Source organism: Neomonachus schauinslandi, chromosome 8, assembly GCF_002201575.2.
Source record: "Neomonachus schauinslandi chromosome 8, ASM220157v2, whole genome shotgun sequence".
In the NCBI taxonomy this organism is placed as follows: domain Eukaryota; kingdom Metazoa; phylum Chordata; class Mammalia; order Carnivora; family Phocidae; genus Neomonachus; species Neomonachus schauinslandi.
Window position 1 is genome coordinate 7590467 of NC_058410.1, and position 15060 is coordinate 7605526.

Sequence of the window (15060 nt, forward strand, 5' to 3'; positions counted from 1 at the left end):
AGCGTAGGTCTCCTTCTCAGAGCGGCACCTCGGAGGGGCAGGGCTGGGCTCCGGGCCCCTCCGGGTACCGAGTCCCCAGGCGCTCAGGGGAGGCCGACGAAGTAAACGGAGCACCGACTTAGGCGCTTCAGTAACTAAAATGGCCCTGTCTTCTCTTGATGCCCTTTCCTAAAGTAAAAATAAGAACCTTTCTTAAGTGCAATTAGGCCAAAATAAAATCCAGAATGTTCTACACAGTCAGTATGTTGAAGTTTCAGAGTTAGCAATAAAAAAAGCAAAGCTTTTCTCCAGGAAAGGATAAGTAGTTCCAAACGAGTCAGTCCTCAGCCCCTGCAGCCTTGTCCTGTTTTAATATTAAGGTTCTGAATTGTCTGAAAAGCAGTTATTAAGCACCTTTAGATCTTTTCAGTATCTAGAAAAGTTTCCTAGGGCTGTGTGAGTAAAGCGTTCCACTGAGTAAGACTCATATGATTTTTACCTTTACCACTTTTTTTTTCAAACAAAAGCACAGTCTTGATTTACATGTTCAAGGAACTAGATATTTTTGAAATTTCTGGCATTTCTGTTCTGTTGAATTTTAAGGGAAGCAGTATAAATACAAAGTTAGGATTGCTAAATAATCATCCCCTTGAATTTGAAAAATGAATTAAATGACACAAATTGCACTCTTTCTTAAAGTTTGTAGTCTTTAGCCAGATGGTTCCCAGAGGTTTCAGGGAATTAGCAGAAGTCACCGATGGAGTTTCAGGATGCCATTCCATCTGTATGTTTGCAAATGAGGAGGAAGGAAAGCAGTGGAGAATATTGACAAAGTTGACGAACTAGTACAGGATGGCTCGGACTTTTAAAGTTTATACAAAATAAGATCACAAAACTACAGAACCCCACACCCTGCCAGGATAGGCCAGGTCTAAAATGAGCTAGCTAAGCACATCTGAGGCAAAAGGCCAAGGCTCCCTGAGCTGCCTGCGGACAGCAGGGACAGTGAGGGATGGAGTAGAGACTCACACGCTTTTGTCCTGTCCACAGTTGGAGTTGGGGAATGAATTCCTTCAAGTGCACAGTGAACCCTATCGATCTCATACACAAAAATTAACTAAAAATAGATGAATAGATGAATCTAAATTTAAGAGCTGAAACTATAAAACTCTTCGAAGAAAACGTAAATGCGAATCCTCATGACCTTGGGTCAGGTAATGTTTTCTTAGATACGATCTAAAGAGCATATGCAATAAAGAACAAGTTAATAAGCAAGACTTCAAAATTAAAAACTTTTGTACTTCAAAAGACACTCTTAAGAAAGTGAAAAAAGACAAGACACAGACTGAGAGAAAAAAACTAGATCATATCCCTGGTAAAGGACTTGTATCCAAAACGTATAAAAATCTCTTATAATTCAGTAAGAAGACAAACAACCCAATTAAAAGATGGGCAACAGACTTGAACAGACATCTCACCAAAGAAATAAATAAATGGCCAACACACACAAGAAACAATGCTCACCATCATGAGCGAAATGCAGATCAAAACCACAGTGAGCTACCATCTCACGTAGAGTGGCCATCATCAAAAAGACAGGGACAAGTCCCAGGGGAGACTGTAGACAGGCGAGAACCCTCACATGGCGCTGCTGGGAATGCAGGACAGTGCAGCCACTGGAAACCATTTGGCAGGTTCTTAAAATATTGAACATGGATTTGCCACATGACCCAGAAGTCCCACTCCCAAGAGAGACGAAAACACCTGGCCACACAAAGACTTGCTTATGAATGTTCAGAGCAGCATGATGCATCATAAACAAAAAATGGAACCAGGAGATGAAGAAATAAAATGTGTGGCATCTCTGCACACTGGAGCGTTCAGCAATACAAAGGAATAAAGTACGTAGCAAGGAACACATATGTACAAAGGAATAAAGTCCCAATGTGTGCTACAACGTGGACAGACCTCAGAAATACCATGCCAAGTGAAAGATGCCAGATAGCGAAGACCACATACAGTGAAATTCTACTTAAATGAAATGTGCAGAATAGGCGAATCTAGAGAGACAGAGGTGGTCAGGGGTCGCCCAAGGCCAGGGGCAGGGGTGGGGACTGACTGCAGATGGACACGGGGCTTCCTTCCAGCAGGATGTTCTCAGGCGGACCGGGAAGGACAGCCGCACAACTACTGTGACGATCACTGAACGGACACGTCCGAGACTGTGTGAATCGCACCCCGAAAAGCTGTTTGAAAGGACTGAGAGCTTAACAAAATTCTCAGTGTCTACACATCCCTTAACTTCTTGGAGAGGATCTAGTGCCCTGGAGGGAAGGTGAGTGCGTCGTGCCTGAGAGATTCCTCACCTGGAGGCAGCTGCTAGGGGTCAGGAGGGAGTCTGTAAGCTTCTCAAAAGAGTTCAGGAAGCTCTAAGGTCAATCTTTTAAAAATTTAATAGCGAAAAGAAGCTAAAGAACACCATCAATGACATATACCTTGGGCTATTTTAGAAAACTGCTGAAACGCTGACATGCTGAAAAAGATGCTTCCTTGTCAAGACGTCATTCAGCCGCACTTAACACTGACCTCGCACTGGCGCGTCCTGGTTTAAAGGTCAACGGCCTCCAGCACGTAGTAACAAGGCTTCTCTACTGTCCCCCGGCCTCCTCTGCCAGCGGACCATAGGAGACTCTAAAGGGGCCTCCAGCATCTGCGGTGGCCCTTCCGTTAGCCCCTCGGGCTTCTCAGCAAGGAGATCCTCCATCCTGCAGGGCCCCCAACCCAGGGCTCACCTCTAGCGCATGTGGTTGCGCCCCCTTCTGTACAGGAACCCGTGAATGGAGTGGCGGACCTCGGTCTCAGATAATGTGTTGGCTCTGAAGCTGATAGCCAGTAGAAGACAATATAACTGGGCTTTCCTAAAATAAACCATTTATTGAAAAAAGAACCTTTTTCTTAAATTTCATTAATCAGCCTTTGCATAACAAACCTGTGGCTTGCCAACGACAACAAAAAGGTAAGGTTTCACAGTCAGTGCACTCGACAAACAAGAGTTTCACAACAAGGCCCAGGACACCTGATAACACTACAACTGCTTTTGAACCCAGGAAGGTCAAAACACTACGCTGACGTCACGGTTCTCAGTCCCACGAGAAGCAGGTGACAGAGCGACGGTCCGTGGACAGTAGTAATGGCACTTAACATGCAGCGTCTTTACCTCGTGGACCCGTCACTCGGAAGGGCCCCGGGCCACGTCAAACAAACAGGAGCAGCAGGAGAAGTGACGCCTGTCACCTGTGCAGCCTTCAGTCTTGGAAGGTTAAAAAGGCTTATACTGCTTCTCAGCACAGTCTTTATGTAAATATTACATACAGTAGTGATTACGAGAACTCTCCGAGCACACACACTACCAGGCCGCAGACCGACGAGCTTCATTCTTCATCCGTGCAGACCTGCGAGAGAGGCAGGAGAGAGCTGAAGCTGGTTTAAAGGTCAACGGCCTTAAACCATCCTGGCACACGACTTACAGGTTAAGTCACCGCCGCCTCGAGGACCCTGGCTCGGAGCCGGCCCGACGGCAGGCTCAGCTCGTGCAGCCGGTGACATTGGCCAACTGGCCACTGAGGGCACCTTGCAGTACGCATCTGTACAGTATCGAGTTGACACAAACTGTCTCAACAAAGAAACGACTGTGTTTTTAATTACAAATCCCTGGTATCTACATAGCAAATCCAGCTACTGGTTCCTTAATTCCGCTCAGCCCGCTCTCCTCACCTTCCCTCTCCCCGTCAGGGGCTCCCCTGCAGGGCCCTTTCAGCGAAGCTTTCCCAGGGTTCCCTTCTCACCACATTTCTCCTCGGAGTACTCTCCCAACAATGTGCTGTCTTCTGGATCTGCATCTGTGCCCTGTTCAATCCCAGGTGTGAGCCCTCGTTACCTACATGCCCGTCTGAAATCCCGAAGCAGACGTTCCAAGCACGCCTCAACCATAATATACCGAAGAGGAAGCCACGGCCTCCCTGCCCCGACCATCAGCCAGCTGCCTCTGCACCCCTCCTGGCCGACGGGGTCTCTAACCTGGGGACCCAAGCTGGGGCCTGGAAGCAGTGCTAAACCCCTCCCCTTATTCGCCTTTCTCATCCCATCAGCTATTCAGTCGTGGCCATTTTAACCCCCTAAATATCACTTATAACTCACCCCTAACCTCCCATGCCCAGCCCACTAGCTGTAGCAGCAACTTCCTAACCACTATGCCTCCAGAAGGATCATTCTAAAACATCATTTAATCATGTCATGCTTATCATAAAACTGAAACTCCTTCATGGGGCTCCTGTTCACTTTTGCAGCCTTACCTTTGACCATTTTCCACATCCTGTGATCCATCTACACACAGTTCCTCAACCGTCTCACCCTCGTTAGCCTGCCGTACCCACACCTCCCTGCCCGGCCTACCCACACCCTCCCAAACAGCTCAGGCATCTCATTCCAGAGAAAGCAACAACGGCTGAGATCGCCTGGCTGGATGAAATCGCTCTTCGCAGTGACCCGACAGCATGGCGCACATGCCCTCATCCCAGCTCGGAACACAATGCTTCGTCACTACTGAGCCCTACATCTCAGGAGTAGAAACTATGTCTTCCACCCAGTCCCATTTGAAATTCCATGTAACAGTCCCAAGTGTACCATAAGCACACCAGGATGGATCAAGCAGAGAACCTCAATGAACATTTACTGGGAAAAAAAAAAAAAAAAAAGATACAAAATTCCCTGGCATAATACATTTAGCTCCTTTCCATTTCAGATATAGATACAGATATTTTATATCTAAGTTTCCAAATTTCCTTCAGTGCCAGATACAAACAGAACTCAAACATTCAAACATGAAAAAGACTACACAGCTATCTGCCCAACCTTGACGAAGGAATGGTCGAGGAGCTGGCTGGCCGTCCACCTCATCCTGGGCTCACTTTCAAGGCAGTGAGAAAGGAAGTCCTTTCCTTCCGGGCTTAATCTTTCAGGGATCGGTGGCTTGTGCCCCATTCCCACTTTATACATAATCTGAAAGTTGTGTTCATATTCATGCCAAGGTCTCTAAAAAAAAAAGGGGGGGGGGGAAGCAGGTTTAATGGCCATAAAAAAATGAAACTGCCCAATCTTTTCAGGCATCTCAATGTTAATAAATACCCAGAGACCAGCAAGCTTTTACTCCCAGGGCCAATTAGTATTTTAGGCTTGCGGGCCACATAATCTCTGCCACAGCACCTCAATTCCCCTCCTGTGGGCCTGACTGCAGCCACAGAAGATACATAAATGGATGGGTGTGACTGAATGCCAGTAAAACCTTATTTACAAAACCAGCTGGTCAGCACAGTCTGCCTATCCCATCTGGATATTCTATTAGTCCAGCATTATCTAGAAGCCACCACATCATGCAAATAAAAAATGTAATATATAAAATGATACTAAAATGTCAACAAAACATATAAAACTCAACAGTTCTCTCAGAGGGACATCACTACGCCACCTTGTTGAATAATGAACATCAACTCCTAAAAGCGCAAAGCTCTGGTTATATTACACATCATAAAACATAAGAATAAAATGCTATTTCGTTCAGCAGTCACAAGGTATAATACATTTTATACCTTACACAAGGTATAATACATATATTACTAATAACACTTGAGAGGTTTCTTACATTTTCTGCTTTATAAGTGATACCACTATACACACATACAACAGTCCCTTTATACATCTGTATAGCTGTTCATTAGCAGTATTTTCATCAAAAGATACACTTTTGGAATCTGCAGATAGGCAATCATACAGAACATTCTTGTGCTCTATCTAGCCATCCTTCCCTCCCTCTCCTGGAGCCGCTGCCAACAGCTGACCCTCCTCCTGCCTCCTTTTGCCTCGCCCGGAACGCCATGTGGTTGGAATCACACTGCATTCATGTGGCACTTCCAGATTAGCTTCTTTCCCGTCGGCAGTATGCTATTACAGTTCCTCCACGTCGTCCTCTGGGCTGGATGGCTCATTTCTTGTCACTGCTGCAGAATACCCCGTTGTCTGGATTAGCAGTTTGCTCATCCGTTCACCTACGGAAGGACACCTTGTTGCCTCCAAGGCTGGCAATCATGAGTCACGTTGCAGTCGCGTGCTAGTGTTTGAGTGGACAGAAGTTTCTAGTTTCCCGTCTCTTTCTGTAGCGTCTTGCTTCTCCATGTTTTCACTTGAGCTTCCTACATTTTTTATTCACTCGCCTAAGAGTTCTCTAAGTCATAAATCTTACAAGTATTTGGTTCCTAGTTTGTCACTTGTCTTCACATTACTGTATCTTTTGATAGGTCGCATCTTTTATATTTAGTCACGTTTTCTAGTTAGCAGGAAATGTGTCCAGGGTATTTATAATAGCTAATAAAACCATAATTACAGCTCTGTTCCTGTGAAGTGCCCTCCGGGAGTTTCTCCTCCAGGTGTGGGCTCTGCTTACCTTGCCTGTCACCATCTCTATGACGACACACCCCAGACTCCAGATGTCCGCGGCACGCCCATGGCCTTCTCCTTTTGCGCGAGTGATGACCTCAGGAGCCATGTATGCTTTAAAAGTCACAGATATGGTGATAGAAATGGGTTATAAACACAGCACCCCACAGTAATAGAGCCAAGCAAGAAATTAATATTGTGTAGTACTCCACATAAATGAAACAACTAATTTGTTGGGGCGGGGGGGGCAGAGGACGTTCTCCAAGTTACATAATAGGAAACATTGAAACTAACAGACATTTCAAATAAATTTTCTGAATGGACATTTTAGGGGCTGAATTATTACCTAAAGGACAATTTTTGAATGGCAAATCTTCAGATAAACTGTATTCACAGTAAAATATGAAATTTAATGTGCAAAAAAAGATGTAAAATTCCATGACACTGAACAATCAAAACAAATAATCAACACGTAGACAAGTCCCTTTTTAAAGGCACAATAAAGCAGACTGGTGGGGAGCCTGCCAGGCGTGGGCTTGGCTGTGCGGGCAGCACATTCCCGTGTGGTAAGATATTCATTGACTTCTGGGTGTGCCTACCCACTCCTTTTCCTTTAAAAGGGCCAATAATGCTCCAAACTTCCTGCCTCCTTTAGAGAGGCATGAATTGTCACAGGTGTTGGACAATAAAAGCGTTATATTCTTAAAAAAAAAACAACCCATACTGCTGTATTTAACATACTGCTGTGTTTTTACCAGAATAGTTTTAATAAGCCCCACGTGAACAACAAAGTTAGGTTTTCTGGGAAGAAAGAGAGGCCTTTCCTCCCTCGTCCACTTCAGGGGCAGAGGCGAATTTGTGCGTCTGAGATGTGCTGGCAGGTGGAAGCATGTACTCGAAAGCCCTCCTCCCTCCTCCCTGGTCCGTGCTGACAACAGAGGAGCCAGGAAGCCCAGTCAGCAAGCGCGCTGCAGTGAGTCACCTCGGCAAAGACAAATCAAGCCAGTCCCCACCTGCTGTCCCCAGCGTGCTATTCACTTCGCCCGGCATGGTCTGCGCGTTGTTCTTAAGCTTTACTGAGCATCCGAAATCGCCCAGCTTGATGAGTCCGGAGGAGGTGAGGAAGATGTTGGCACCTAACAACAAACAAGCGCTCGTCGGGCTCAGGAACACGCGGACAGCATTTTCAGCTACACGGCAGCCCCAATTCCCAGGAGTGTGAGTCACAAACCAAATAATGTCAAGGTTGATAAAACCTGACTTACGAAGCACAATCATAGAAAGATTTTCAGCCTTGTTCACAAATGTGAATACAAGGCAAAGACATTTTCGTATCAGTACAGACAGCTTTGAACAGAAATACCAGCACAGATTCTAATGTGGAAGACACAGGGAGAGCCTTCCACAGGAGTTACTCGTAAGCTACAACGGCTTGTGGTGGCCTCGTCTGAAGACCAGAGTCACGAACAGGGACAGGAAGCAACGTGGAGTGAGAACGCGTGCACACACTGCTGTTCTCTGCAGGCCTGGCTGAGGCTGCCCTGGGCTGACTTCGCGCTGAGATGGCAGAGATGCTTCCGGAGCCTCCTTACGTCTCTCAAAGCAACACACACGCTTCCCTCGGACTCTAGCTGGAATCTGGGGTCACTGCTCACGGCTCCAGGCAGCTCTAGGCTACAAGATATTGTTGCCCCAATGGGGCCACACATCGCCGGCAATGTGCGTCCAACGGCACCTTTCTCAGAAAGCATTACAGAGCCACTCAAGTTAGACAGCCAACCACACAGTGAGCTGACGTCTAGCAGATAGTCCTCAGCGCCTGAGTGCTCCCAGTACAGACGGTCCCCACAGTGGACTCTACGGTGTGAACTTCACGACTCTGGAGCTAGTCCACATCTGCACACTTGCCATACTGAATCGTAAAAAATATCACAAGCACACAAGTGAACAGACTTGATTCAAGGACCCTGAGGAATTCTCTTCATGGCCATGGCTGATGACACAGGAAGGTCCCATTTCGTGACAGGGGTCAGAGACTGAGTACAGGTGTCTGCGGCAGAACACCTGGAAACAGGCCATGCCAGGGCCTGACAAAGAGCCAATTAAACAAATGCTCAGAACGATCCCAGGCAGCAGAGCAATGTGGAAGATGGACAGGTGGGGAGGCAACAAGGCTGGTGGGTGCTGGGGACTCAGGGGGAGCCACTGGAGGGAGAATGGACGATCCTTACACTCAGACCAAAGCAGGTTCTGGAGTGATCCAGCCCCGCCCTGGGTCAAGCGCCTGGTTGGGAGCCAGCCAATTCTAGAGTGAACGTGTCTAGGCCGGCCTCGGACTATGTGACAGAGTGGAATCCTTCAGTCTGGGGCCCATCAGAGACAAATAATTTGTCACTTTCATTATCCCCAGTTTCCCCAAATACAAAGGTCATGCGCAAATGCCAGAGGGATAGTTGTGAGACGAGCATGACTATTCCCCTCAAGCCAGAAGAGAAAAGCACTTCGAATCAATCAACATGACCAAGTTGGTTGTTAGCAGAATCCTACACAGGAGGACGTTGGTGTCAATAAACCTTGTCTCCCAAAACAGAGCTTACACTAGCATTTCAGATTCACTGTCGCTTTACATATTCACGACATTCATATGGAAACACCTCAGAGTCTCGACACGGAGGAAAGGATGCTCTGACCGTGAATGTCTAGTAAATCTACAAGCCTGGCTAAATCAGCCTACAAAAAACAAATTTCATTCTTGGGGGAAACAGATCTCAATGAAAACAGCGTTATGCAGAGAGACAGAGCAGACATCTCTGTTCATGGATGGGGACGTGTGTTCCACACAGTCTCTCGATCCTGGGTTCTTTCTGGAAGTGTATCGACAGCAAAGGCACTTCCTTCTAGAGAAACGATGTGTGGGAGTGGGACTGAGTGTCTTGGTGGCACCTACTATGCGGAGGGCACGTAGTCTGGTCTCCACGGCAGCCAGGAGGGGGTGAGGATTACCTTTGATGTCACGGTGAACTATGCCGTGCTCATGGAGGACATTGATTGCGATCGTGATCTGCTTTGAATACAGCCTGATGACGTGCTCCTGAAGCCCCAGCCTCGACACCTCTTCTAATGTCCCCTCATCACAGTACTCCATGAAGATGTACATTTCTTCCTGTGGGAGGAAGAAGATGCAGCTGTGTTTACATGTACACCAAGGGAAGAATCTGGACAACGTCACAGGTTGTGCCCCAAAGGAATCTTCTTTCTAATGGTAAGCTACACTCATCATCCTCAACACTGAACTTGTCTGAGAACAGTCATTCCTTACTCCTACACAGAGGTGTCTGCCTGCCTCCTGTCTGGAATTATACAGCTAGTCGGGGTAAGAGTGTCTTCTCCAAATCACAGGTGATAAATTATCTATATTCCTCCGAAATTAAAGTCTGCTATATAATCTCAGACAGGGACCAACAGGGCTGTCCCTATCAATGTATTATTAAGTACTGAAACACATCCTTTTCAGATATGAATTTATTTGTGAAAACATTAAAAATCACCACTATTCAACTTCCCCTGGAAGTTCAGACTCCACCAAGATGCTCCAAGTTATCCTCTTTCCCTCCAAGGGTTTACTTCTAAACACAAGGGGGGAAACGAATTTGAAGTTTTAACTTTCTCATTTCGCTACGGTTCCTTAAATACACGTAAAAGAAAAATCAGCATTACTGGACAGTGCACTCAACAGTGGTTCAGTCAAAAATGGGGTGAAAAAAGTAATGCGCTGTGTAAGGGGCATTTTAGAAGAATCTTCTGATCGGCAGGATGGGTTTCAGTGCTTTATAATGTCGGGTTAACGACTACAGTCTACAACTTACATTTTAGGAAGAACTCCTCTAGTTTCAGAGAGAAGGCAGAAATGATGTAACTCATGGAGATTTCCTGATAATTAGGCAAAGTTACTGTGCTCTGAAATGAGAAGACCTGCGATGTAGAACAGGACTCCGACTGTGCCCTTACTGATTCCTCACACAAAACCGCGTGATCAAAGTTGGCTTACTCTATGAAGCTCCACACCAAAATACCGAACCAGATTGGGGTGTTTGATGCCCTCAAAGATTTTCAATTCGTCTGCAGTTTCCTTGATAGTTTTATGGTCATTAGGCTGAAATCGAATCTGTAAAGAGAAAACCGTTGATCAGCGCTGGTCCCGTCACAAACCAGAAACAAGACACCTTTACCCACGAGGGCCTCCTGACATCTGCATCATCCAGACGCACGGGACTGTGGTCAGTGTGTCTATGACTTGACTTGGAGTCTTTCTTTGCTTTGTCATTCCAAGTGAATTAAACATGCCTGCTTTGGAATATTTGGTGAGAGAACAGCTAATAGGATCATTTTCATAACTGCAAACTGAATTCACAAAAACATTAAACATTCTGAGATCACAAGTGTATAGGTTCTGGGAAGATAAAAAGATGTGAGATGATTGTGCCCTTAACAAGTTTACAAAGGGCCACATGCACCCCAGTGTTGACAGCAGCAATGTCCACAAGAGCCAAGCTATGGAAAGAGCCCAGGTGTCCATCGACAGATAAATGGATAAAGAAGACGTGGTCCATATATACAATGGAATATTACTCAGCCATCAGCAAAATGAAAGCTTGCCATTTGCAACGATGTGGATGGAAACAGAAGGTATTATGCTAAGCGAAATAAGTCAGTCAGAGAAACAATGATCATATGCTCTCACTCATATGTGGAATTTAAGAAACAAAACAGAGAATCACAGGGGAAAAGAGGAAAAAATAAAACAAGACGAAATCAGAGAGGGAGACAAACGATAAGAGACTCTTAATCATAGGAAACAAACTGAAGGTTGCTAGAGGGGAGGGGGTAGGGGGATGGGGTAACTGGGTGATGGGCATTAAGGAGGGCATGTGATGGAATGAGCACTGGGTGTTCTATGCAACTGATGAATCACTGACCTCTGAAACTAATAATACATTATATGTTAACTAACTGAATTTAAGTTTCAAAAAAAAAGTTTACGACTGGGGCGCCTGGGTGGCTCAGTCAGTTAAGCGGCTGCATTCGGCTCAGGTCATGATCCCAGGGTCGTGGGACAGAGGCCTGCATCGGGCTCCCTACTCAGCAGACTCAGAAGTCTGCTTCTCCCTTTCTCTCTCCTCACTCGTGCTCTCCCTCTCAAATAAATAAATAAAACACAGGAGCGGGGGCAGAGGTGGGGAGGAAAGGCAGAGGGAAAGGGAAAAGCAGGCTCCCCGCTGAGCAGGGAGCCTTCGATCTCCGCACCCCGACATCATGACCTGAGCTGAAAGCAGACGCTTAACTGACTGTGCCACCCAGACGTCCTAAATAAAATCTTTTTTAAAAAAAAAAAAAGAAGTTCGTGACCCAGCGGGAACAAGGTGGTAGAGGCGGTGCAGGTGAGTGTCTTCCCAGGCAGGAGCTGCGAGAGGGAGGGCCACGGCAGCTCCGGCCTCTTCCCCCATAGGCTCCTCTGCCCCTCGAGTCCCAAAGGGTCTCCTCCTGAGCGATTACAGTGTTTGCTTCCCTGATGGGCCTCCTCAGGTTTTCCCTGCTCTCCCCCATCGTACCTCCAGCTATTGAAATGCTGCTCATTTCTGAAACTGACCACAAATGGTAACTTTTCCGCCAGCTCCCTAAGACTGTTACCACCGCCCTCTCAGCCTTCAGCTAACTTTCTGGCCTCCCTCTGTATGGCACTAAGCACACCTGGGTGGAGGCAGAATTATCTGTGCACCGGGTTTGGGCGTCCTCACTGGAATCGGACACTCCGTCATCCCAGGGCATCTGCCTAGATGACTCAACATGGAGGCAGCCAAGCTAGCTCTAGGTGCTAAGAACAGCCTCGAAAATGAGCTTCTTCACCAAACCTCTATCACACAGAGGCTTCAAACCAAAAGGCCCCCCACAAGGCCACACCACTCACCTCCTTCATAGCCATCAACTCGCCTGTGTCAACACTGATACAGGTGTAGACCTTCCCATACTGCCCCTCCCCTGTGAACAGAACAAACACACTGCTCTCAGTCACCAAAGCGAGGCCATTTTAAGTCACTCAGATGTATAATAATCTTCCCCAAGTCTGGTTCTATATTTATATAATCTACAATTATCTACTATTGCAAGACCCAAAATGTTTCTGAACGTTCCCCAATGACTGAAGGCAATCTCTTGGCTGTGCCTTCCCTGTAAAAATCTACAGTAGAAGTGACTTTGGCAAACCCGAGGAGGGGCATGAAGGTGCACACTTCTGAGCCCTTACGGCCCTCAGGGAGGTCAGGGCCGGGGGTCAGGAGTAAGCCCGGCCACCGGCTAACTACGCCTCATTGCTGCACGGCCCGGGCTGTGTGGGAGTGGATATTCGACCAACACATCTTTGGGGACATTAAGCGAAGGGGATATATGACTAAGCCTGATAACAAGAATTGATAAAATTTATAAAGCACTTGATTTTTTCAGTGTTTTCTGCCCTAACTGATAGCTCTACGGAACGCTGAGGGTTTCCTGGGGGCTCACAGAGTCCTATTACTACAACTGTATTGGCCTCTTCAGACCTAAACACTCCCTGGAGAGATGCATTTAAAAGACGGAAGGGTCTGAAACATGGTCAGGCTCCTTCTGTCACACGAGCCACCAGCAGTTATTTTACAAGAGGCGCTTCACCTGGAAATTAATTAAGAGGCAATGTTTTAGGGAAGACTGTCTCTATCTGTACCCGGTCTCTCTTCAGTAATGTGCTGGAAGGAATAAGGTCATAAGAACATCAACTGGAACTAATGGGTAAAGTTTATGTAGTTCGTCCACTGGCAACTTCTGGAGTTATCAAGCAAAACGATTCAATTTAATGAACCATTTTAAAAAATCTTTCTAAAATCTTCTCTTGTGCTGCTCTTAGAACACATTTTACAGACACATTATTTATACAAAGTAAAAAACAGAACCCTCTGCAAAAGATATGCCATGTTATAAGAGAAAAGGACCAATTACATGATTTGGCCTAAAGACATGTAACTCTTGCCATTTCCAACAGAGGTTCCTCAATTTCCTTACCAATTTTGTTTCCTCTTTGCCACTTGAAGGTCACCTTCCTCAAGCCTACGTGCATAACGTTATCGTAAGATTTAGGGGTATCACACACTTGACCAATGATATTCTTTCTCCTCATTTCTCGATACCTCTTTTCTTCAAACAAGCGGACTGACTTCTGGATAGCTTCTATGGGTCCTTGTTTGGAAGCACTGTCTGCAGGGAGAATCACAAAGTCAGCAGTCCCAGTCACCACAGCGAGTCAATGTCCAGCAAACAGTAATAGAAACAGAGCAATACACATGAGCACTCCAGCACAGCACGGCTTATTGTCCTCTAGTCAGATACCCAGCAGGTGCATTCAAGTCCATTGCAATCCAACAGCTCCAGAGGACACCACCCACTGCACAGACACACACAAAATACGGGCCAGTGAGGCAGAGCCGATGACTTCCTCCCTGCAGACTGCTGCTCAGACAAACATTGCAGTGACTTCCCATTTGCCTCCAGTCTCTCTGGTCTCCGAGCCACTCTTGTTGGCCAGAACTGTCTTACTAACAGGTAAAACCTGATCATGTCCCTTTCCTACTTAAATTTATTTCATGGTTCTCAACCTGTTTACCAAAAATCCAAGCCCTTCCTATGGCATTCACGACCCTGCAGAATTTGGACCTGGTTTATCTTTCCCAGTTCACTTTTGTCAGTATTCTCCTTTTCTTCTCCTACCACAGGCCCCAGACGAACCAAACTGAACAGACTCATATAGAACACTCCAAGCCGTTTCTCACTTCAAGCTTATGTCACACTCTCCTGCCTGTCCAAAATGCTGTCTTCCCACCACCGTGCCTGGGGAGTAGATCTCACGCATCACAGCTCCGCTGAAATACCACACCTTTTCTCGGGAGCCATCTCTGCAGAGAAGCGAATTAAGTTGTCCCTTCTCTGGAAAGACTCCAGAGCAAAGGCTCTGGAACCAGAATGCCCGGGTAAAATCCTGGCCTCGCCATTTTCCAGGTGTTTGAAAATGGGCAAGTTACCTGACTTCTTCACATATCAAATTCCTAATCTGTGCAATGAGGGTAATAATACCTCACGGACAAGCACTACTGTGAGTATTTAGTGAAATCATATGCGTAAAGCGCTAAGCCCTGTGCCCGGGACACGGCAACACTCAGTAAGATTTAGCTACTGTTACTACTGTTCCTTACCTTCTCCTCAGGCTCCACATCTCTAGTTTTTCCACTTATTTTATCATGACCTACAGTGGAAAATAACTTCTACACATACAGAGATCTAAACAACAGTTTCATAAAACAACATTACTCTTACCACATGTGATTCAGACTCCATCCTATTTTTTTTTTTTAATGTGGACTGTACAACCCATCGATGGGTCACACCCGTCATGTGAAAAGCACTGCCTCAGACGTGTCCCCTTACATACTCCTCATTCTGTATCCTCGCTATCTAAGAGCCTGAATTTTCTGGCCAACGAAGAGATCAAGGAGGACAAGGATGGCTGTGAGG

The 15060-nt window shown here is 46.3% G+C and overlaps 1 protein-coding gene across 1 annotated transcript in view; it reads right to left on the bottom strand.

The window, feature by feature from the left end:
- Positions 1 to 2899: 2899 nt before the first annotated feature.
- The window catches only part of MAP3K4 (mitogen-activated protein kinase kinase kinase 4), a 114798-nt gene continuing 102637 nt past the window's right edge, over positions 2900 to 15060 (bottom strand). The window contains exons 19-26 of the mRNA XM_044917517.1: positions 13558 to 13749; positions 12434 to 12504; positions 10517 to 10633; positions 9472 to 9631; positions 7482 to 7604; positions 6476 to 6582; positions 4891 to 5070; positions 2900 to 3431 (exon numbers count right to left, since the gene is read on the bottom strand). Coding sequence (XP_044773452.1) covers positions 3411 to 3431; positions 4891 to 5070; positions 6476 to 6582; positions 7482 to 7604; positions 9472 to 9631; positions 10517 to 10633; positions 12434 to 12504; positions 13558 to 13749 — 971 coding nt within the window. The 3' untranslated portion in view covers positions 2900 to 3410. The remainder of the gene's footprint in view (positions 3432 to 4890; positions 5071 to 6475; positions 6583 to 7481; positions 7605 to 9471; positions 9632 to 10516; positions 10634 to 12433; positions 12505 to 13557; positions 13750 to 15060) is intronic.